This window comes from Pleurodeles waltl, chromosome 3_1 (assembly GCF_031143425.1).
Source record: "Pleurodeles waltl isolate 20211129_DDA chromosome 3_1, aPleWal1.hap1.20221129, whole genome shotgun sequence".
Classification (NCBI taxonomy): Eukaryota; Metazoa; Chordata; class Amphibia; order Caudata; family Salamandridae; genus Pleurodeles; species Pleurodeles waltl.
In genome coordinates, this window is record NC_090440.1 from 406540938 (window position 1) to 406566487 (window position 25550).

The 25550-nt window shown below is 44.0% G+C and overlaps 1 protein-coding gene across 1 annotated transcript in view; it reads right to left on the reverse strand.

Moving 5' to 3' along the window:
- Window positions 1–2866: 2866 nt before the first annotated feature.
- SERINC4 (serine incorporator 4) overlaps window positions 2867–25550 on the reverse strand; it is a 251852-nt gene continuing 229168 nt past the window's right edge. Inside the window, exons 10-12 of the mRNA XM_069222637.1 lie at window positions 16233–16278; window positions 12226–12376; window positions 2867–4371 (exon numbers count right to left, since the gene is read on the reverse strand). Of these exons, the coding sequence (XP_069078738.1) occupies window positions 4158–4371; window positions 12226–12376; window positions 16233–16278 (411 nt within the window). The 3' untranslated portion in view covers window positions 2867–4157. The remainder of the gene's footprint in view (window positions 4372–12225; window positions 12377–16232; window positions 16279–25550) is intronic.

The following is a 25550-nucleotide window of genomic DNA, read 5'->3' on the forward strand; positions in this document are numbered from 1 at the left end:
TGGGGGGGGGTCTCTTCTTTAGCCGTGCTGCACAGCATCACTAAAAACCGCACAGCTAATATTGGCGCAGCTAATAGGTTCAAAAGTTGAGATCTATTGGCTTTGCAATTGCTTACTTTGAATGCAAATGACAGAAGGCTCTATGTAAGTGTCATGTGAGGCACGGCCTATCATGGTTTGTCTGTGCGTATGCAAACGCATTCGAAGCTTGGCTGGATGCTTGTGAGGCCATGTACATGTTGTGCATACCTAGGTAGGCATACAATTTTTTGGCACACAAAATACAAGAACCATCCAGTCCCCAAAGGGTGAGGCATAGGATTGAAGAAAAAAAGTAGATGGTTTATTTGTGCAAGCTTCATTTTCATAAGTTCACCTACAAATCTTTAATGCAACGATTCTCACAAACACATACTGTAATCAGACATTTTCATGGGTGAAAAAGGGCAAGAATATTTAGTGCACACAAATACAGGCAATTAAAAACACAGGACATGGAAACGCAGCAAAAATGTGTTCACAACAAAAAACTAATGTATGTATGCAGAACACCCAGTCATGACAATGTCCCGAGGCTGGCATAACTCTCATCATTTAATGTTAAATTGACACCCTTGGTAATAAGTTAAAGTGAACACATACATATTAATAGAATACATGCTTTGGCTGTTTTCTTTGTGTAATACTTATGTATGAAATGTGCAGCTGTGATGAAAGCACAGCTGTGGACGCACTGCCCGGGGTCTGCCTCCGGGGCAGATAGTTTCGGATTCTCCTCGGGTTTTGGTTTTTAGAAATTCAGGGTTACAGCTTGCTGTGCAAAGGGCACTCTGTGACGCTTGGACACACTGGTCGCTTATCAATGGTGAGGCCACCTCGTAGGCACCTGTTGGAGTATGACCTTTAAAAATAATATTAATATGAAAAGCTTGCAATATATTGTGTAATGAAGCTGCATAGAAAATTTGCTAACTTAGAAAATTAATGCACACGTTTGAAATGTGCCCACGGGGAGTGGCCGCCAATGTATACTGAGACTAATGAGTCTTATTAATGATGAATTAATAATGTACTAATGTATGAATTTGTATTAGCATATTCTAGTTAGGGTCATGTATTAGGGGTTTGCTAAATTAAACACTAGGCCTTAGCTTAGCGAGGGTCTGTCCCTAGCTGCCTGGTCTCACATTAAACTGTGTTTTTCTAACGTGCAGTGTGCTGTTCTCCTGAAGGACACGAAGCTGTACTTTTCCAGAAGCTAGAGATATGTGTGTGTAGCCGTAGTAAATTATTTCTCATGAGACCCGACTTGCTCAAGGAGACATTCTTGCCGAATGCAACAGTGTAATTCGTAACAGGTACAAGGTTGTCTTGACTAGGAGAAAACAATGAGACTACTGACTGCAGCGTAAAGTGTAACTTTCTTACCTGACATTCCAACCGATGAAGACGTCAATTACAGGAGCCAATCGACTGCATGAGAACTGTGTTTTGTGGAAAATTTTTGTAAGGTGCATGGAGAACTATTGGACAGAGATAACGATGCACCAAAATTGATCCAATGGGAAATTAAGGACTAGTTTGACTGTTTTAATATAATTGCATGACTCAAGGAGAAATCAGCCATTATTGGGATGTTCCTCGCCATTCTTCACCATTCCTTGCCATTATACTTTGAGACTGTGCTATTCTAATGCTTTAAACCATCCTCTGTTCATTCTTACCTGATACTTACTTCTCCTCTTTATGAGGGAAGAGCCTTATTCTTAGCTATGCCATACTGAGACTTTGCTTTGTCCTATCCTTGCTGATGGCGAATCGACTGATGTCCTGAGGACGAAGACTGACGCTGTTTGCTGATTAATTTGGATGGGTAACTATCTGATGAAATTGTAATTGTCTGTTTGCCTTTCTTTCTAGGTACCAACTGCTCTTTTGATAGAGGCCATAGTTTAGATGTTTTCTAAATTTGTGTTTGCTATTGCATGAAGCCCAACATGCTGATGCTAATTCAAGGTTAGTGAAGGTGTTCACTAAAATTCTGACGCAAATAGACAAATGACTGAATTCTTGCTTTGTTGAACTCTGTACTCTGATACTGTGCTAAGCTGCTGATTATTATTTATGTATTTATGCTTAATGAATATTCTTTATGAATTGATTAACTCTGTTCAAATTATACATCTGAAGAGTTACTAATGAGATTGATCGCTAATGAGATGAATGGAAATGACTTTAGATTGTAACGGATAGGGAAATAAATATCCTAACACTTAACCAAATTGGTGTGCTTATTCATTGACCGAAAGGTCATGGTGAATTCGTTATTGATTCTTGTTAAATGTTATTGATTAGCTTAGTGATTAAATATTGATTAGGTTTTTGGGACATTGATTTTGTGATGCTAGAAAATACCTCGTACTGGGAAGTCTCCGAATGTGGTCAAAAGGTTCATCAGCCTAGGCGTTTCTCCTTGTAAGTTTACTTATCAAGGCTCTGACGCGCTATCACACACACTTCAAATATATTCCTTTTTTTGTTAGTTGCTTGAAAGTACATTTTAGACAAGAAATACTTTTCGGACCGATGAAGTTAGTTAAAAATAACGTAAGCCAATTTTCCTGTACATAATACCTTGTTACACATTATGTTATGGATGTTGTTGTGTATAGCACATCACCATCGTTAGATTAATTCCAAGTGAAAAAGTTGTTGAAATAACCTCTTCTCCCATTCCAGAACATGAAATTGACATACATTCTCTTCTTACTGAACGCTATTATTTCACAACAGACAAAGCCATTTTAGAACATGGAAAGTCCCTCCCAACATCCACACGTCCTCCCCCTGTGACTCCCTCCCACCCATAAGCTTACTTTCCCGGGTTGCCTACACCTAATTGTGCAGAGATGGTGTGGTGGGACTCACCTGTAAATAGGCTGAGAAAAGGAGGCATGGCTGCCATTCTAAAACCTTCCTCTCAGGCTACTGACTGGCATAGCCCCTCTCATCCCAACCATCCTTGCCTGTCTGTCTCTCTTTAGGCTGGGAGACAGGCAGTGGGGTAGGCCTGTCAGTAGACACTAGTGCTGCTCGTAGACACTAGTGCTGCTCGTGGGTCCAGAGAGAGAGTATGGGACAGTGGGCTGCAAGGTAATCGCTCCCTCTACCACATTCCCTTAACTTAACCCCTCCACTACTCAACATATGCTTGACCGGAGGCTGTCACCTCCCATGCCACGTTCACCTGGTGCATCAGGCAAGTCATTTTTCAGAAGACATAATTAATCTGGACATAATTTGTTCTGGCCTACACAAGAAAATTATCACAGAGTCAGAAGAAACATGTGCAACACTGCATTGTAAAATGGACAGCCATCGTGATGGTACCAAATAAATATTTATCAAGACACTACATTAGTCACATGACTTTGCACATAAATAAAGCAGACATTGTTTTTGGCCACATTTTAAGAGTCTACAACACTGCGAGTAATGGGATCTTGAAAGGTAATGGCTGATGATCCTTTGAAACTTGAACAAAGGTTTCTGTTCTGTAACACGTCATTTTGTTGCATAATGTTACACAATTCAGAGCCCAAGTTCATGGTTCATTGCAAAGGGCTGCTTATGGAATATTTGGTAAATATGTTTGGAACTCAAACCTAGCTACAAACAGTGGAGCACTGTACAAAATAGTAGGTTCTTTGTTCTGTAGGCCTTGTTGACATCTTCAGGGAAGTGGTAGTGCATCCAGGAGCAACATGTAAAGGTGAAACAAGCTATAACAGAGCTCACCTTTGGAAAAAATTGAAGGCAGGGGTCAAAGGCTAGAGAGTGTGGCCAAGTCTCTGGTGTTTGGAAACACCACATGATTTTGAAACAAGCCGCTGTATCAAGACTACCACCACACAGACAGATCTCAATATGGTAAGTCAAAAAATGGTTTTCTCAGCACCTGCCTTGCTCATTGGCCACAACTCTAACATCCATCCGAGAGGGAGTCTTCTGATCACCAGCGACCATCAGTGAAGGGCTCTTCACATTGAGTACATTACCATGCCATCTTCTCTGTCCTTGACAAAGAACCCAATACCTGTGTCAATGAGACTGTCCTTCAGGAAGGACACAAGACATCATCGGGAGACAGCTCAGCGTTATTTAGGAACTGTGACCCTGCGTAAATGGCGCCGTCGAAGAATGTGTTGCGGTGGGCCCTTCCCACTGTGCTGGTCTGTCTCAGGAAGACAGAGCGGTGCCAGGAGGATCCACAGGTACAGCAAGATGCATGCCCAGCACGATGCCACTTTCACCCAAAAGGTGGACCAGCTGCCATGGGTGAAGGTCGTCTCCAGAGAAGAATTTTCATACCTGAGAGAAACAAGAGTTGAGGCAGCAGTCAGTGACAACGCACTTCACAGTTTCGTAAAGTAAAGTATGCAGCAGTTACCCGAGCCTAATCTGCGGTGAGTTAACAGACCGGAAGTTCATTTGAAAAGACTTTAATTTGTTGTTCCAGGCAAAGCACTCCCGTTCTCCAGTACTTAGCTGGGTGGGAAATGTCACCGCAGACCACAGGAGATCAGATTAGTCTCCTGGGGTTCCAATCATGTCACTGTGTCGCCCTGCTGTTCCCTCTAGAGAAAAGCAGCTCTTCTCGTCGAGCTCACAGTTCATGCTTGAAACAGTGGAAGCCAGGATTAATGGCGACTGCAGGTATTTGGTAACGGTGCTTTAATAACTCTACAATTACTGCGTAAATTTAATCTGCCACTCTTCATCTCGCCATTATGCGCATTTTCAAATACTGTTCTTGATTTGGCCGAATGTGTACTTTATATTGAAGTTGCCCTTTTGGAAACAGAATAGCACCACCCAAGGGGCATGACTTTCGAGAAGCACGTGTGCCTACACTAGTTGGAACCCTAACATCTTGGGACGACCTAACCTGCTATGAAATTTCTGGCACTTAGCTTTGGATGAACAGAGGCGTTCAGCTTGCCATTAATGAACCGTATATAAGTGTGGACTATAGAAGAGGCCAGCTTGTGATGAAATATACCACTCTATGTCATAGACTAGCTGGAGAGTCCAACCTGTTACGAATCCACCACAAAGTGCTTCATTTGAGCTGGTGGCTGCAGGTGTGAGACCACTTTCACTTATTTTTGTGGAGCAGCACTTATTTTTCCTCACCAGACTCTGACCCACAGCAAGAGAGTCAATAACACACAGGAGGAAAGAAGGGGGAAGGGAAACACCAACAAAACATTACACAGGGAGAAAATAGGAACCTGCAAGATTTAGAGAAAAAGGAAGGGAGTGTCTGGTGGCAGAATAAAAAGGTGAGAGGTGGAAGCAAGACTCAAGCCTTAGTATTTATTAGTGGGTTTCTTTGCAAAACTTTGGGCCCCAGCACATAGTGGCATATTTATAAAATTTTGAAGCAATGCAGCACAGCAAGCCACCTTGTTGAGTTGCGTGAAAGAGACAGGACAAGCAGGTATTGTATTAAAATTTATATGCCACATTTCTGCTCTCCATCTGCGCTGGCCCACAAACTGCTGCCTAGCACCAGCGCACGCAACCTTTCACAATGGTGCAAGGGAGCCTGTGTTGAAGGCAGATTGTTTTTGTGCAGGAAGGGCCACCTTCCTGTATAAAAACAATCCTCCATGGCATTTTCCTCTATCTAAATGTGCTGCAGAATGCAGCACACTTATGGGCAGATTTAAGAGCCCCTAGCGCCTCTTTGCGTCATATTGATGTCAATTTTTTAATGCTAATCTGGCCCAATGAGGCCAAAAACCACTCCAAATTTACAAAGTGGCACAATGCATGCATTGCGCAACCTTGTAACCCTTTGCTCTACATTATGCTTCCATGCTTCCGCCTGGCATAGTGTATGCAAAGGGGGTGTTCCCCCATTAAGGGGGGAGGGGGGTGAAAAAATGGTGCAAAGAAATATAAGAGATTTCTTTGCGTCATTTTTTTCTGCACCTTTAATGCCTGCTCAGAGCAGGCGTTAGAAGGAGGCTCCCATTGTTTACAATGGGTTTTGCAGGATTACTGTAAACATTTTTGTAGCTAATCCTGCAAAGCTCCGAACTAGAATAAAAAATGTTGATGCTAGTTCCCTAATTACCACCATGGTGCGCCTTATCTTAGATACAGCTCACACATGGTGCCATTAGGGGACGCATTAGGGTGCTGCACCACTTTTCTTAAATCTGGCCCTTAGAAAGAGGAAACAATGAGGAGAAATGAAGATGTTTCTCCTCGTTGGACCTCTGGTAGGGAGACGCATTCTCACATCTACCAGCATTGGTAAATCTGAGAATGTGCCAGAATGCGTGGGAGAATGTGTGGGAACACCCATGGTCCACTCATGGCACGCCTCCCTGCCACAGAGTAATTCAAGACAGCGGTTTGCACGGTCTTGCATTACTCTAGATTTATCAAGCCACGTAAGCTGGCCTTGCGTGGCTTGATAAATCTCATTTAGGACTTGCATCGCATGGGGCAAGGGTGATGCAAAACCTTGATGAATATGGGCCTTATTGCTTTACAAATGAAGCACTGACACAACATAAAAGTGTGAGCTAACAGAAGAGGCCAGCATGCAATGAAATCCACCATTTTAAGGTGTGGACTAAAGGAAGAGGATAGCCTTAGACGAAATCCATCATATTAAGGTGTGGACTAACAGAAGTGGCCTGCCTGAGGTGAAAGCCACTGCAATAGGGTGTGGGGCCACAAAGGAGATTAGCCTGCTGTAAAACCAACCATATTAAGGTGTTGACTAACAGGAGAGACCAGCCTACTATGAAATATTTTGCATTAATTTTTGGAATTATAGAAGTCAACCTTCTTTGAAAATTCCCACATTAAGATGTGGGGTAAAAGAAGAGGCCAGCAGCTGCAAAACCACTGCATTAAAGTTTACTTATCCTGTGGTCCGCTGAGACAAAGGGGCCCCTAAAGCCTACTCTAGGGGGTCCACAATATCTTATAAAATGAAATAATATTAACAGATTAATAAGGTACCTATACATAAGAGAAAAGCAAATTATAACATTTCACTCTTTAAAACATCCTGTAAATATGTAGACATTTGAAATTGAAGGATAAAAATTAAACCTTAGCTGGTTTCTTAGCAGGAGTTAAAATACAGCAAAGAGAATACAGTATGGATGATTGATGGCCTCAATTGAAGCTGTTGCAAGAGCTGACCAAAAGAAGGCATACAATAAGAAAAAAAACAAAAAAAAACGATGTACTGGAGTCTAGCATATAATTTCGTCTTTTATAAATTAAACTACATTTTAAAAAGCTCCAACTTTCCTATTAAAAGTTTTAATTCAGAATTTTATATTTTTCGTTTGTTTATTAAATAACATATTTGATAAATGTTGTACTTCTTACATATATACTTGTTTCTGTATTTCTTGATATTGTTTAGAGGTTTAAATTGTAGAAATTGCTTAGGTATGGAATCCTGGCTTCCGGTAGTGATTTCCTGGGTGTCCAGAGAAGTCAAAAGGTTAAGAAGCCCTGTTGAAGACTAACAAAAGAGCCCAGCCTGCTATGAGATGATCTTTGCTAGGATATGCGATAACAGAAAATGTCAGCCTACTATGAAAGGAACAGCATTAAGGTGGAGACTAACAGCAGAGACCAACATGCAATGAAATGCACCCACTTTAAGGTGTGGAATACCAGCAGAAGGCAGTCTTCAATGAACTCCACCACTTTATGGTGTCGAGTAACAGAAGTGGACAGCCAGCAATGAAATGCACAGTGTTACGTTGTGGAATAACAGAAATACCAGCATGTACGGAAATCTTCTGTATTAAATTGAGCCTCTGCTTTCAAGCTGTTGCAACATTTAATTCTTGGTCTTGAGCGGTCAAAAACAGTAACTCAGAGGACCCTGTGACATTCAGGTCTGTATTCAAGGCTAAGGCCCAACTCTTCAAAGAAGCAGGAAATCTGCTCATTCACATTGTCCCCTTGGAATGCCCAGTGGCATGAATACATTTTTTACGTGTGCAAAGCTATTTTTTGCAATGGTCGCACAAGTGTTTTTTCGCATCAAAGCGATAATTGTGTATTAAATCTTACTCACCTAGTTAGTCTGACTATTGGGTCCTCAAAAGTGAAATTATTTCTGATATTTTTTAGCCAGCCCGTACGTTTCTTTTGGCTTATAGTAAACATATTTAATTTCTCAGTAACTCTACCGATTCCTGCCTTCTTCTGGTCGTATTCCATTTCCCAGTTGTGCTGTGAAATCTGACGTCGCTTGCAGTGCTTGAGTGAGATTCTCACGAGGCTTACCCAGGGCTCTGAGAAGCGATACCAGCCCTCTAATGAGCGCGAGCCGCGATCAGCTCTGGTCTATGAACTACTGGCTGCTGCCATGCAACAGGGCTATCGGGTCACTCTGCCCTAATGAAGTCACTTACCATTGATATTCCAGTCTTCCTCGCAGCTGCTATCTGGGAGGAGCGTAACTTTCCATCAGTCTAATAGTAAGATGACTCTACGGCAAGTACAGCAACCACCTGAGCTCTTTCTTGAATTATACCGCCTTACACTGCTGGATACAAATAGCTTTCTACAGCATGTGGCTTAACATCGTAGGCCATCTTAAAAACCTAGGCCCTGATTTATACTTTTTCACGCAAAACTGTGCTTATGCAGTTTTGCGTAAAAAAGTATGCCGCCGGCTAGCACCATCTCAAGACACCGGCCGGGTGTCATATTTATGGTATGACGGTAGCCGGCGGTAAGGCCTGGCTAGCGTCATAAAAAAGGACGCTAGCCGGGTGGGGGACGAGTAGGGGGGAACAGGAGGTTGTACGTCAAAGGATGATGCTAGTCTGGTAGAGGCATAAATATGCCTCTAACCAGACTCACGTCATCCTTCGACGCACATCCCCCATGGACAAGACCCCTGCCTTAGTAAAGACAGGAGTCATGCCCAATACCCCAATGGCCATGCCCAGGGGCCATTGGGCCCAGTGCCATGTAGGGGAGTCCAAGTTACGCCGCCATGGCACTTTAAAATACAATTTTAAATATTCACCTGAACTTACCTGTCTGACTTGGGATGGGGTCCCCCACATCCACTGACATCCCTCCGGTGTGGGTGGGTGTGGGACTGGGGCTTGGGAAGGGCACCTGTGGGTCCATTTCAGGGTCTCTGACCATGGAATGGGCCCACAGGTCCCCTAACGCCTGCCCTGACCCAGGCGTTACATGATGACGCTACATTATTTAAGGTCCCCTTACCCTCATGCTTGATTTTAGCACATGGGGAAATATATGGCATTAAGGCCAAATAGTAACTATTTGCCCAGGAACGCCTACCTTGCATCTCACTGACGCAAGGTAGTTTCCCGCTAGCAAAAAATGACTTAAACTCCAAAACTTTGACCAGAAGGGTCTAGCACCAAATTATAAATTTGTGGTTAGGTTTGCGCCAAATTTGCATAAAAAATGACGCAAATTCAGCGCAAAACAAGTAGAAATCTAGGCCCTATTGTTTCTAAACCTCAAGACTGTGATAAAAAGTGGAATTGTACGTAAACAAGCAAAATTTCACATGTGCTCATGCCTAAATATGTTTTTAAATAATCATATTCTGCAAGGGGGCATGTCACTTTCATGTGGCATAAGGGGGTTCAGAGTTAGGACCCCGTATCAGAAGCTGGAACGTCCTTATAGCAGAATGTCCTCAGTTGCAGCACTCTTCCTGTTCGTATGCCTACTACACACAAAATATGACACTGTTCACAGCCTGTGCCTCTGGTTGGACTAAACACTCGATACAAAATCACTTCTGCTTGCAAGAAAATATGTATAAGTGGAATTTACTCTGTTGATGGATGGATTCCTGTGTCTACCAATTTGTATCACTTTTGTGTAGACTAGAAGTAAAGAGAGGTGAGGGTGACTTGAGGGCTCAGGGTGGGTAGATGTAAAGGCAGATGAGGGTGACTTTTTTTTTGAAGTTTCATATAGTGCAAACTCGACCCAAAGGTATTGGAGGGTTTTACATGAGCGCCAGTTAACATATCACAAGGACACATTCATTTTTTTTTAGGTACAGGAAGATTAACAGCCTGATTTAGAAATTGGCGGACAAGTTACTCCATCACAATGGTGACGGATATCCTGTCCGCTGAAATCTAAATCCCATTATGGCCTATGGGATTTTGATTTCAGCAGACGGGATTGACATCACCATTGTGACGGAGTAACCCATCCACCGAGTTATAAATCAGGCCCTAAGTTATTTGTCCAGAATCACGGGGTGTTGAACCGGCACCAAGATTTGAACCCGGATGACCAGTTCTAAAGTTTGCAACTCTAGCCTTAATGACACATCCTCTCTCTTTGAGGGCTGGGGGTGGGTAGAGGTGATGAGAGGTCAGGCTGACTTGAGGGCTTGGGGGTGGGTAGAGGTAAAGGGAGGTGAGGGTGAATCAAGAGTTCAGGGTGGGTAAAGGTAAAGGGAGGTAAGAATGCCGTAAGGGTTCAGGGATGAATAGGGGTAAAGGGCGGTGAAGGTGACTCGATTATTCTGGAGATACGTAGAGGTCAGTAAGGGTGACATGAGGGGTAGGGGGTGAGTAAAGGTAAAGGGCAGTGAGGGTGACTTGTGGGGTTTTGGGGGTGAGTAGAGGTAAAAGTAACTTGAAAGTTCAGTGATGGGTATAGGTAAAGGGAGGTGAGGGTGACTTGAGGGTTCTGTGTGGGTAGAAGTAAACAGAGGTCAAGGTGACTTGGGGGCTCACAGATGGAGAGGGGTAAGAACTTGGTGAGAGTGACTTGAGGGTTCATGGGTGGGCAGAGGGAAATGGAGGTGAGGGTGACATGAGAGCTCAGGGACGTGTACAGGTAAAGGAAGGTGAGGATGACTTTAGTTTTCAGGGGTGGGTAAAAGTAAAGGGAGGTGAGGGTGACTTGAGGGTTCATTGGTGAAAGGAGGTGAGGGTGGCTTGATTGGATTGTTTGATATGGCAAAGCATGTCATGGTATGGTATGGTACGGTACGGTCTGTCATTTTATAGTATGTTATGGCTTGTTATTGTATGGTATGTTGTGGCATGGATTGCTATTGTATAATATGGTATAATATGATATGGACTGCCATTCATTTTATAGTATGGTATGGCCTGTTATTGTATTTTATGCTATGGTATTTTATGGTATTTTATGGTTTGCTATTGTATAGTATGGTAAGGTGTGGTATGCCATGGAATGTTATTATAAAGTATATTATGGTATAGTATGGTATGGAATGTTATTGAGGCATGCAACGTATAAAACTGCTAACAGCATACACATGCATTTACCAGCTGGTACAATTTAAAAACATGTAACTCATGTTGGCTTTCCCAAATTGGGGAGGAAGGTGGATGAGACCAAAACGAGGACACATCATGAACAAATGCACCCTTATTGAATGCTGCAAAATGTAACTTTATTAAAATATAATACATTGTGTTGTGTTGTTTTTGCGGCTTGGAGAAGACTGACCATAGAAAAGCTTAAAAAGCTTACTAGTAAGTGAAGTTTGAAAAAATCTGGAAAACAAACATTGAGCAATGGGACTAGCGTGCCCTAGACAAAAAAACTCAAAAATTAAGTGGCATAAAAGCAGCAAAATAATGAGCTTGAGCGTGTAAAAAGGACATACAAACAAACAATATATCCTCACAAAAAGTACCACAACCAGAGAGCAAGAAGCGTGGAAGAACACTAATCAAGAATACTCCAGGTATGAAAAGAAAATTACGGTGACAACATTACAGCACACATGCAAAGTTTTGATAAAAAACGTTTCTCACACATTGAGCCTGCTTCAAGGAAGCATACTTTTTTATGTGACTCCCTCGCTACCCATGGAGAACACCTATGTACCACCCATGGTTCACCTCCTTGATACAAAGTAGTGCACAGAGCCCCTTTGCCTTACTTTAGGGTGACTTTACAGAACTAAACAAGTTTGTGGTGGAGAGTGAATACCAAAACAACACTTTACACAGGTTTGTGTCGGTTTTGTGATGCAAACCCTGCCCAAAGTGTGAGCGAGTATGGGCCTACATGTACACAACAACTATTATGCACAATTAATCTGGACATAGTGTAACAAGCATCACTGATACTCATTATCATATTTGTGTGTCATAAGCTGATGCACTCTATGCTTACCCAAACCAGTTTGTGAGGGTCATCATGACGTAGAGCGAGGCAAGGACGAAAATGAAGTGGAAGAAGGAGTAGCTGTAGAGGACCCGCTCCCGCTCATTGTGAATCACCCGTTGCCCTCTGTGGGGGTCTCCATCGTCTTCACAACCTTTCTCTGTGCCAAGAGAGAACCATATCCACCGTCATAACAATACATATCCTCAGCAACCACTACCCAACCGTTGTTAGTTTTATAAAAGAGGTGGATGTAGTGATGCTATTGTAACAGAATCCCTGGGCACTGAGTCTGGCAAGCCTGGATTACTAGTAAGAGGTATCTAGCATCTATTGAAGATCTTAGTGAAAAGGAACACCTTTTCATGTCTTGGCAGCACAGTGATGCAACATGGATATGGGCTGGTGTTTCTGAAGTGTGTCTTTAAAGTGATTTGTGCTCCTCATACTGATGATACTCACGTGGGAGAGATAACATAGCATCTTTTAAAAGTGATTTATTCTAAACCAGGGTTCTCCAGCCCATCAATCGCGAAGTACTGGTAGCTTGCCGACAACCTGCTAGTAGCTTGGGGCACGATGCTCACTTCTGTACCCTGTCATTTTGTGTATTTTCGGCCATTTTGGCCTCTCAGCCGTTCTTGCCTGCTGTCACATGAGCTAACTGCTCCCCTGGCTGGTAAGCTTAGGTTGGGAGAGGAGGGGCCAAGGAAGTGACGTCGGCCCAGCATCTGCAGTGTTAGGCTGCCCACCTGCCTTCTACTGCCTGGCACCGCGCTTTGATCCTGCATGACTTCTGCAGTGGCACGGCAGCCATGGAGAACTGTTTTCTCTACAAACTGCAGCACAGGAGGTGAAAAGCTCTGCACCTTAGGTACAACCAGACTGCGGCCATAAGGTTTGTGGCAGAAGAAAGTTTTTTTAAGAAAAAGATGTTTGTGAAATACTTTATTCGAGGCATCAAAATGTGAGGGGTACTTTATTTTAAAAAAATCCATTTGAAGCGATGTTTTAATTTAATCATTAAATTAAAGCAGAGAGCACATTGCAAGTTGTTCCTGACCACAAACTGGAGCGAGGAACATCATTTTACATTTCATTTTATTAAATTTGAATAAAATAATGAGAGAAATGTAAAATAAGTTCTGGGCTCCGGTTTGTGTCAAGGGACAACTTGTAAGAGGTGCTTTATTTATTTTAAAAAATTCCCTGTAAAACACTGCGTTCATTTAATGACATAATAGGAGAAATTTAAAATGAAGTGTTCATTTTATGGCACAATGAACATAATGCTTAACACGTCACTTTAAGGGCCATATTTATACTTTTCGACGCACAACTGCGCCAACGCAGTTGTGCGTCAAAAAATCTAACGCCGGCTAACGCCATTCTGAAGCGCCATGCGGGTGCCGTATTTATTCAATGACGTTAGCCGGCGTTAGCCAGCGGAGCTGCCTGGTGTGCGTCAAAAAAAATGACGTACACCAGGCAGCGCCGTCGTAGGGGAATATGGAGCTTGGGCGCCAAAAAATGGGGCAAGTCAGGCTGAGGCAAAATTTTCGCCTCAACCCGATTTGCGCCTTTTTTTTTACTCCCAACCCCCATTAAAATGACTCCTGTCTTAGCAAAGACAGGAGTCATGCCCCCTTGCCCAATGGCCATGCCCAGGGGACTTCTGTCCCCTGGGCATGGTCATTGGGCATAGTGGCATGTAGGGGGGCACAAATCAGGCCCCCCTACATGCCACAAAAAAAAAAAAATTACTTACCTGAACTTACCTTATGTTCCCTGGGATGGGTCCCTCCATCCTTAGGCGTCCTCCTGGGGTGGGCAAGGGTGACAGGGGGGGTCCCTGGGGGCATGGGAAGGCACCTCTGGGCTCCTTCCGAGCCCACAGGTCCCTTAACGCCTGCCCTGACCAGGCGCTAAAAAACGACGCAAAAGCGGCTGGACGTAATTTTTTTTGACCCGCCCACTCCCGGGCGTCATTTTTGCCTGGGAGCGTAAATACGGCGCACATGCCTCGGAGTCACTTTTTTAGACGGGAACGCCTACCTTGCATATCATTAACGCAAAGTAGGTGTCCACGCTAAAAAATTACGCAAACTCCATGGACTTTGGCGCTAGACGCGTCTAACGCCAGAGTATAAATATGGAGTTCGTTTTGCGTCGAATTTGCGTAAAAAAAACGACGCAAATCCGGCGCAAACGGAGTATAAATATGGCCCTAGATGTATTCCATTTGATAAACGTACCTTACCCCTGTAGTGGCTATATTGTTCTGTTGTAAATGAGCCCAATACACAGGAAAAGACTAGACATGAGCCAAGCTTAGGTGTATGAGTATTTCCTTGCACAACCACAAATTTGAAACTATTGCAAATAGTGACACAAAAGTAATACAGAAATAGTATCTTTAAAAAAATCACAACTTTTATTTCTCCAACATGCAGAAGCATTTTATCAGAACAACAAAGTATATCACCGCATTGAGAGGCATTTTTAGAAGTGATAGTTTTTAAAAATAAAAGTATCATGGACTCCCAGTCCCTGATCACAATGCTATATTAATGAATTAAGAGGCAAGTCGTGTGTACCATACATGTGGCATAGGTTTTACTACATGGAGCAACTTTATAGTCTGCCAGGGGAGATTTGTAATAATAAAGAAAAAAGGCATGGTACAAATAAATAATTGTACTGCAGCATTTATATAGTGCTTACTAAGCACTGAGCACTGTTGGGCACTGAGCACTTACCCAATTGTCCAGAAAGCTGCACCATTTAGGGTGTGTGTTGTTGGAATGGTGGTGTCATTGTTTTGTGAACCTATGTGGGAAGCGTTTCTGTGTCATGCGTGATGACCACAGAGGTGCATTTACCATGTAATGGTAAACAGCAGTGTGGTGGATAATCGGGTATGAGAAACAGACATGCAGTTTAAGTTTTTTAGTATGCTGGTAGCTTTGCACAGCTCTGCAGAGTCCTAATTGTTTTAATTATTGTAGTCTACTTAACAGGTGACTGCAGAGGTCTGGATCAAACACTTTGTTGAAGAGGGAAGCTGGGACTAATGCCAGATTTTCTGGTTTCATGGCGTGCATTGTATACACTAAGTGAGTAGCTCTTTCTCTGTAGAGGACCTTTAGTCAATGAAGCAAGACGGTGGTGGGGGGATTCTGGTATTCTGGGAACAAAGCGCGAGTTGCTCAACCCTTAGCAGCTCTGGATGAGTTACACTGACCAGAAGTAGCTATTACTACAGAAAAGGTTGGAGACCCCTGTTCTAAATTCACTGCACTACATATATATCCTATCACAATTTTGAGAAGAATCAGAAAGTGAAAGTAATATTCTCCTGGAGTGTGCATGAGTAAAATGCAAAGAGAAACACGGTCTCTGGTGACTCATGGTCATGAAACATTAAACATTATACAAGTGACTTTTTGTTCATTCATTCATCAGGGACTTAGTCCAATGTGCTCATGCAAGGCTGTACTTAGATACATATAAATATGCTTTCTAGGGGTGTGCAAAATTTGCGTAATTTTCTTTTTGCGTAGTTATATAAAACGTCAGAAAAATTAAGCAAAATGATGTGAAATGTAAATTTGGCATTGAGGGTTATATTTTAACATAAGTTGCTTCTTTGCTTTCATTTTGAATGAAAGGATTCAGTAGAAAAACGCACCGAAAACACAGTCGACAGAACAACAGACACTGTTTTTTTTGTTTGTTCGCATTGTCCCCGTGCTGCCATCATAAGATTTATTCCTAAACAGACTTGAAATTAAACAATGTGGTATAATGGCTTTATGTCGGGAATTTTGCGTAACAACTCAAAATGCTTGGAAATTATGCATGAATATGCATACATATTGAAAATGTCACCCGGCACTATCATCAGAGCGCTCAGCAGATTTTTTAGAAGATTCATAGAGACCCTAATATGTGTAACTGACAAATCAACCAGCATGTAGCTGAAAGTGCAGGTCAATATTTAACACAATACTCACCCGCGCCCTCCTCTTCCTCCGGACAACAGAAGCAGCAGGAGGCTTTCTGCAGACAACATGCAAACAAGTTAATCATGAGCATAGCTCTATCAGTTGAGCAAACTCGCAACCTCTCAATGCAAATGTAAACGTTACAGAATGAGCAATACAACCACGCTCAAATGTTTAGTGAAAAGTCAGAGAAGGAAATGCCAAAAGAAGACCTGCATGGCCTTCAAAGACATACGACTTTCAGACAATTCAGAACCGGCGCAGTAACCAAACAGTGATTCAGCTTCATAACTCCTTCCTTTAAGACAACAATTTAAATGCATTCACTCTTGAAAAGAGTGGGAAGAGGGAGGGGGTAGGATAAGAATATGCAACTTTTCTTAGAGACTTAGGTAAAATATGGCATGCTCTTCTTCACATTGCAGTTCTTCCTCGTCACATTTCTTATAAAAATGTGGTAAGTCTCCAACCTGGAGACAAAAAGTAGCATTCATGTTTTGAAACAGCAGAATTCTCCCTTTTTCTCATGACCACAAAAGGCACCTGAGCTTTGCCTACCTCCTGATAATATCCATCAGAGCACCATTGTGGAATAATGCGAGAGTGATCAGTTGAAAGGAGCGGGGTGAAAGGGGGCAAGACTGAGAGAAGGTTGTTCTAGAGTTGGTGTAATGAAGATTACAAGTAAATAAATGGAATACTACCACCTCAACCATCTTTCTTATCATGTCCTGAAGGATGTATCAAGTACCTTCTGATAAGTACTTCTGATAAGACACACGTCTAGACCTGTAAAGCTCTTAGCTACTGCCCCTGCTCGTTAGCAGATGGCACTGTCTTCAGAGTTTCTTTTTCTGTGCTCTTATGCGGATCCGGAGCTCAGCTCCTACCATTTTTAGTTTTGTTACCAAAGATTTCTCAAAGGTGTGCAGGTACATTTCCTCTCAAAATTACAGCTCACAAGTGCCTCAGGCAGATGTCAGGCATGGACCCACACAACATCTGCCTTTGGCTTCTCAGAACCAAACAAGACTCCATATCCAGCAACAAATACTCCCTGATGCTTCCAAAGGTAATCAGGGAACAGGAAGCCAAACATTACATCGCTGAACACTAAAATGAGGGTGGTCCTGCTATAAGTCAAAAAGTAATTAATGGTTTCATACCCATTCACCATCGTTGGATAAGTCAAGGATGAAGTGGAAAGATAAGTCCAAAACGAAAACATAGTAAGTTGAAATAAAAAATAATAATTTCCCAGCTAACCCTAAGAAATGTGCAAAATTTGAATATATTGCTTTTGCGTAAGTACATAAAATTTCAGGAAAATTATGTGATGAAATTATGTGTAATTACTCGAAATTCAAATAAGGCATTTTACTATAAAACTAACACAAACCCAAAAAGTACTGGGAATGACGGCTGCTCAAGTTCCAATAATTCTCGTTGTATCTGCGCTGTAGTTTTATAGTGAATGCAGCATAATTACATGACAAACCATAATGGCATAATTTTGGACATATGTGTAACACGTTTAACATGAAATTCCTTAAATTGTGCAGATTATGCAGCATAATTGAAATGGCATCTTTCCAGCTCCAGTTCCAGGAAGAAACCTCACAGTCACCCAAAAAGGTCGTCCATGATTCTGATCATAGACCTTACAGGGAGTGCAGAATTATTAGGCAAATGAGTATTTTGACCACATCATCCTCTTTATGCATGTTGTCTTACTCCAAGCTGTATAGGCTCGAAAGCCAACTACCAATTAAGCATATTAGGTGATGTGCATCTCTGTAATGAGAAGGGGTGTGGTCTAATGACATCAACACCCTATATCAGGTGTGCATAATTATTAGGCAACTTCCTTTCCTTTGGCAAAATGGGTCAAAAGAAGGACTTGACAGGCTCAGAAAAGTCAAAAATAGTGAGATATCTTGCAGAGGGATGCAGCACTCTTAAAATTGCAAAGCTTCTGAAGCGTGATCATCGAACAATCAAGCGTTTCATTCAAAATAGTCAACAGGGTCGCAAGAAGCGTGTGGAAAAACCAAGGCGCAAAATAACTGCCCATGAACTGAGAAAAGTCAAGCGTGCAGCTGCCACGATGCCACTTGCCACCAGTTTGGCCATATTTCAGAGCTGCAACATCACTGGAGTGCCCAAAAGCACAAGGTGTGCAATACTCAGAGACATGGCCAAGGTAAGAAAGGCTGAAAGACGACCACCACTGAACAAGACACACAAGCTGAAACGTCAAGACTGGGCCAATAAATATCTCAAGACTGATTTTTCTAAGGTTTTATGGACTGATGAAATGAGAGTGAGTCTTGATGGGCCAGATGGATGGGCCCGTGGCTGGATTGGTAAAGGACAGAGAGCTCCAGTCCGACTCAGACGCCAGCAAGGTGGAGGTGGAGTACTGGTTTGGGCTGGTATCATCAAAGATGAGCTTGTGGGGCCTTTTCGGGTTGAGGATGGAGTCAAGCTCAACTCCCAGTCCTACTGCCAGTTCCTGGAAGACACCTTCTTCAAGCAGTGGTACAGGAAGAAGTCTGCATCCTTCAAGAAAAACATGATTTTCATGCAGGACAATGCTCCATCACACGCGTCCAAGTACTCCACAGCGTGGCTGGCAAGAAAGGGTATAAAAGAAGGAAATCTAATGACATGGCCTCCTTGTTCACCTGATCTGAACCCCATTGAGAACCTGTGGTCCATCATCAAATGTGAGATTTACAAGGAGGGAAAACAGTACACCTCTCTGAACAGTGTCTGGGAGGCTGTGGTTGCTGCTGCACGCAATGTTGATGGTGAACAGATCAAAACACTGACAGAATCCATGGATGGCAGGCTTTTGAGTGTCCTTGCAAAGAAAGGTGGCTATATTGGTCACTGATTTGTTTTTGTTATGTTTTTGAATGTCAGAAATGTATATTTGTGAATGTTGAGATGTTATATTGGTTTCACTGGTAATAATAAATAATTGAAATGGGTATATATTTTTTTTTGTTAAGTTGCCTAATAATTATGCACAGTAATAGTCACCTGCACACACAGATATCCCCCTAACATAGCTAAAACTAAAAACAAACTACAAACTACTTCCAAAAATATTCAGCTTTGATATTAATGAGTTTTTTGGGTTCATTGAGAACATGGTTGTTGTTCAATAATAAAATTAATCCTCAAAAATACTACTTGCCTAATAATTCTGCACTCCCTGTAGGTTCTTGAATGCCTTCCTCTTGAGTCAAAATGATGATACCAGCACAGGTCTTTGTAGCCTTAGACTCTGAAAGACTGGATGGAGAACTGGCAGGACATGCCAATCCTGAAGCACCACAGGCATACATTCGCTTTGTGGTGAGGTCAGAACATTTTCATTTTACCCTCTTGCCCATTGGCCTATGGGTGTCCACAAAGATCATGTCAGTGATCGTGGCCCATTTTCAGAGGTAGAGATACATGAATTCCCGTACCATGACTACTGGTTTTGATGATAAGATCACCTCCCAAGTTGCAGATCATACGCAAGGAAACTTATTGTTTTTGTCTAGACTGGGGTTTTCGATTAATCAGCTAAAATCTAATCTTCAGCCTGTTCAGAGGATTCCTTAGTAGGGGCTACCCTGGGCATAATGTCTTCAGAGCCCTCTAGTCCCTGGAACTTTCAGGCTGTCAGCCTGATGTTTTGGGAGTGAGCACTTGTAACAGCCCTGGTACTTATGGAGCCTTTTTGGGCTCTTGGCCCAGGGCACCCTGCTAGTGCTTTGTGCCCACTGGCACATGCAAGCTGTCTAGTGGACCCTGTGCCTTCTGTGGGCTCAACACTGTGGGTCCCTTTCAGACAACATATGCATTTGAGAGGATGTGACCCAGGACCTGGAGTGGTCGATCACAGATGCCCAACTGGCCTACAGTAAACCATTCTCATTGCCCCAGCCAGGGCTTACAATAGTGATGGATATATCATCTCTCAGCGGGGGACGGGTAACCTAAATGTGTGATACTGCAACAAGCGGGGCAGAGTGGGACCCCACATCCTCTGCCTAGAAGCTCTGAAGCTGGGGTGGTGGCTAGAACCTCTTGGGATCACACTGATGATTGGATAACCTGGCAGGTTTTGTGAACACCAGACTGAATTAAATCAGCAGACATCATCTTGCTGATTACAAGTGGCATCCACATCCAGAGGTGGCAAAGGGAGTACACAGCAATAGGAAGTGTTGTGGAATTTCCATACTTGGTCTGTTCTGAGAAGGTGGGGAGAAATGTAATGTGGCAGGTGGAAGGGAAGACAGCTGAGTGGTTGACTTAGTAGCAGTAAGCTGTGCCTGGAACCTCTGTAGGGCTTGAGGTACAAATAAACAACTTTGAGAAATGGATGAAAGTGTTCTTGTTATCATAAGTTATCACAACAAATTGGCGATGAGGATGGCATGATTGCTTCCTAGCAACAGTGTATGGTGATAATTTACAAAGGATAAAGTCGGAGTTATGGAACACTGAGTTGGTCATTCCGGGTTTGGTAGTTATCACCGAAGACCGCCGTGCAAGCAGCCGTCAAAACACCGCAGGTGATGGTGGAGTGAAGACCGCCGTATTACGAGTCACCCACACAACACAGCCCAAAATACACCCCAAAAATGACACAGTCTGTCGAAGCGACGGTGTGAAGGAGGCAACTGCACCACGAACACCGCCACACAGAGAATATCCCGTCCGACAAATAACAATTCACAAATCAGCACTTCGGACCCAACACAGCAGAAATCCATTGGCGGTCAGAACTGCAGCGGGGAAAAAAGGCACCACCACTAGAACACTGCACCACATTGGACTATACCATTACCCAACACCTGAGACACATACACACACCTGTCCACAGCACTACAAAACACCCCCCCACATACCCAGAACCCTTTGCAATCAGAAACTCTGACAGAGCAAGGCAAGAGCGCACTGAAAGGAGGCACTGCACCTAGATACCACCTGCACCATCACACTGATCATGCATCACACAACACACCACTGCACACAAACACCACAGAGCACACACACATACTATTACACAAACTCACATCAACAAACAGCACATCCAGAATCCCTTCACAACAAACACCCCCACTCACAACACAACCACCATGGCTCCACCAAAAAACACTCGATTCACAGAAGAAGAGCTCAGGGTAATGATTGAGGAAATCCTCAGAGAGGTACCTGCCACTGTTTGGAGCACAGGTCCAGCAGACATCCATAGCCCGAAGAACGACTAATAGCAGAGGATAGTCATCAGGGTGAATGCAGTGGGGAACCGTCCACGCACAAGGGAGGACATTAGGAAGAGGTGGAACAACCTTAGGGGAAAGGTACGGGCCATGGGTTCCAGGCATCAAATCGCTGTAATGAGGACAGTTGGTGGGCCCCACCAGACCCCCCAGAAACATCACCGTGGGAGGAGAAGGTCCTGACCATACTACATCCAGAAGGGCTGACGGGAATACCTACTGAAATGGACACTGGAAAGTCTACTGTACTCCCCAGCCAACATGTCTCCGTGCATAGCATGTACCCCCACCACCCTCTCACTCCCTGTCACACCACCCTAACGTACACAGACCCACCATGGACCCAATACCCACCCTTGCATGCCACAGCACCCTACTGACACCATTCCCTTACAGGCCCACCTAGTGCATGGATACCCCACACTGGAGCAAGTACCACATCTACCACAATGCAACACTCCCTACCCTTGCATGACTGCTACATCCACATCACATCACTGCAATTGCACCTTAAACCATGGCACTCCCCATCACCAATAAGTATTAGGAATGCACATCAGTACATGGCAATGACAGTAGCAAGGCAAACATGAACTATTCTCCAAAATAGGCCCATTGTAACATTCCACTGCTGGGAACACAGAAGTGGATTGTTAACTGTCAACGCCATTACTGCCCTGCAAATCTAGTCAATGATGGCATACAACCATGTGTGTCACTGCTACAATCCCTCTCATTACACAGGTCTCCCAAGTACTGCCACACAGAAGAGGAGCCCAGTGACAGAAAGCCCAGGCCTAGAAGCAGAACCAATAGGGGAGGGCTCCCCTAGAAGTATGGACATGGACAACAAACCTGTCCCATCAGGCATGAGTGGTCAGTCCACCACCACCAGCAACACCATGCCCACAACTGAAACCACCTCCCCTGTGGCAGCGAATGTACAGCAGAGCCCACCTTCCCATACCTGTGTCCCAAGGTCACATCAAACAACACTGTGCCCCACAGGACAGGGGCAGGAGTCAACGGTGCAAACCCAAGACAATGACGGTGCTGGTGTCAGAGGGAGGGGACACACTGCACCAGGGGCACAGACACAGGAGGCAAGGGTGAGTGGGAGGGCAATCATGGGCCAAGGGACAAGGCTGGTGCAGGACATGACTGGCCAGGACGCTGTCTCCAGAGTCCTGGGAGCCTACCAGCAAACCCAGGACAAGATGGGCCAGATACACACCACCTTGCAGGACATGCAAAGGCTGCAGGAGGATACCACCAGGAGGCCATGCAGCAGTGGTAGGCACTCAATGCCACCATGGTCTCCATATTAGGGGAGTTCAAGGAATTGAACAACATCCTGCAGACACCCTCAACCCAACAGCAGGCCACAACCAGTAGTCAGGAAACACCACTGGCAACAACATCAGCACCTGCTACTGGAATTGAGGCACATCAGGAGGACCCACAGGCCACCAGCACCCCTACCCCTGCAGTTGAGGGATTCCCCCCGCAAAAGAGGCTGCCAATCCAGACATCCTGCAGGACCTCAGGCCAAGACCAATCCACCCACCAGGAAGTGATCCTTCTTCTGAACTGTCACCCTTGTGTACCACTGTTGCACCGTGTTGGCTGTCCAATACCAAGTACACAGCATACCGGGCACATGGATACAGGACCTGTGAGACAAACAGCTGTACCACCCACTCTGATCAGCACCCACAACAATACCCCACTCCTCTGGACTGTGACATCATACACTCAATAAACACAAATTCACACAAGTCATGGTGGACGTTTCTTCATTGTATGTAGTGGCAATCCTGTTTCCAAGCAGCAAATATATACACATGTCTGCACCACAACAATGTTGAAGTGACAGATGTAGTGGGACACCAAGGCAGGTGTGTAAGGAAATCCAAATTTTAATGATTTCCTGTGTCAATGATGGAAACAGAGAATACAGAAATCAGCTTGCAGACAGAGATGTGACCTGAAGAGGGAAAATTAAATGGAATCAGGCCCAAAGTTGTAAGGCATGTAAACAATACATACATCCACCCCATTTGAACACATACACAGGATGACAGGCCCGGCAGCTATGATACCACATATGTAAGGGTCTGCATAGACAGTCACACACGTGTGGGACAGGAACGACGTAACATAGGTAACATCCTCTATTGTACACCTCCCTGAATGGTCAGGAACTGGTACTTGCCACACAGCAGCTGTCAATGCAGCATGACATGCCTACACAGCAGGACAAGACTGATAATTCCCCCTAACATATCCCCAAACAGGTAGACTGAGGACCCTAAACCTTTGGTACAACAATAAGGCTGTACCGCAATGGCACTAGCATTCCACATATGTACTTAGCAACAGTGCATTACCACTACCCCTCATGGTAAGTTTACTATCCTTCAAGGTTGGAAACCAAGATGAAAGGCTGTAGTCCCCACACACACCTTGATGCATGCAAATACTGGCTAGTGACTGGCTTCAGCAATATATCTTCCATGGGCAGATGGCATACAATTCACACATACCCGTACATCATTGAAAGTAGTGATGAATCAGGTCAGTCCTGTTGTCGTGTGCCTCATCCTCGTCTGCCTCCCGCTCAGCATCAGAGTCACCGGCCCCAAACACTGCTCCAGCATCAATGCCCCCCTCCTCCAACAGTGGGATGTGCCTTCTGAGGGCCAGATTATGGAGCATGCAGCATGCAACAATGATCTTGCAGACTTTCCCTGGTCGGTATTGTAGGGCACCACCAGACACATGAAGGCAACAAAATCTAGCTTTCAAGAGACCGAAAGTCCGCTCAATCACTCGTCTCGTCTCGCCATGTGCCTCATTGTACCTGTTCTCCCCTCCTGTAGTTGGATGTCTCAAAGGTGTCTGGAGCCAGGGCAGGTTGGGGTATCTGGAGTCACCTGTGTTGAAAAGAGAACATGACCATAGGTAACAATGCTAGGCAGAGGGCTGACTGTGTTATGAGGGGTACGAACTTCTGACATGGAGGGCAGTACACATACCTATGAGCCAGGCCCTTTCTCCCTGTAGCTGTGACATCATTGCAGGGACACTGCTGTTCCTCAGGACGTAAGAATCATGTACTGATCCTGGGAATTTTGTGTTCACTTGTGTTATGTACTCGTCTGCAAGACACATCATTTGGACATTGAGCAAATATTTACTCTTCCTGTTTCTGTAGACCTATTCATTGGTCCTCGGAGGTACCAAGGCAATGTGAGTCCCATCAATGACCCCAATTACATGTGGGACAATTGATATGTTGTAGAATGCTGCTTTTACAGTGGGCAATTCTTGACGTTGTGGGAACCTAATGTACCTGTGCACATGCTTGAGTAGGGCATCCAGCACATCCTGCAACACCTTACTGAACTTGGGCTGTGAAAACCCAGCTGCCAGTCTCACTGTAACCTGAAAAAAGACACTCACCAGAAAAAGCAGGACTGACAGCATCTGGACTGTTGGAGGAATGGCACGGGGATTTCTCAAACCCGACAGGAGGTCTGGCTTCAACTGAGCGAACAATTCCCTGATGCACAAATGGTTCAGTTGATAGGTCAGGATGATGTGGCGCTCTTCCATGGTATCAAGATCGACAAGTGGCTGGTAAACTGGGGCATTCCTCATCACTACAATGTGGCGATATCTGTGCGGGGACACAAACAACAATCTGGGAACCACTCACAATGTAGGGCACCAAGTATGACATACGACAGTCATGAAGAGTAAATAGCGCAAGTTGGTTGTCATGTTGTGGGAAGACACATTACTCCACACAGCATTCCTAAGCAGACGATGGCACATGATCACTGTGGCAGTGGACGTATACAGGACATGTACACATACACCTTTCATGTGTTCAACTATACTGATCAAACATGGTGATAACTGTAGTGACAAATTTGGTGTTGTCACAAGTCACTCACTACGTGTCATTATCCACAATGTGTCACCTGATGCATCTATTTGTGACGACATGCAGGTAATTATGCAGTGTGCA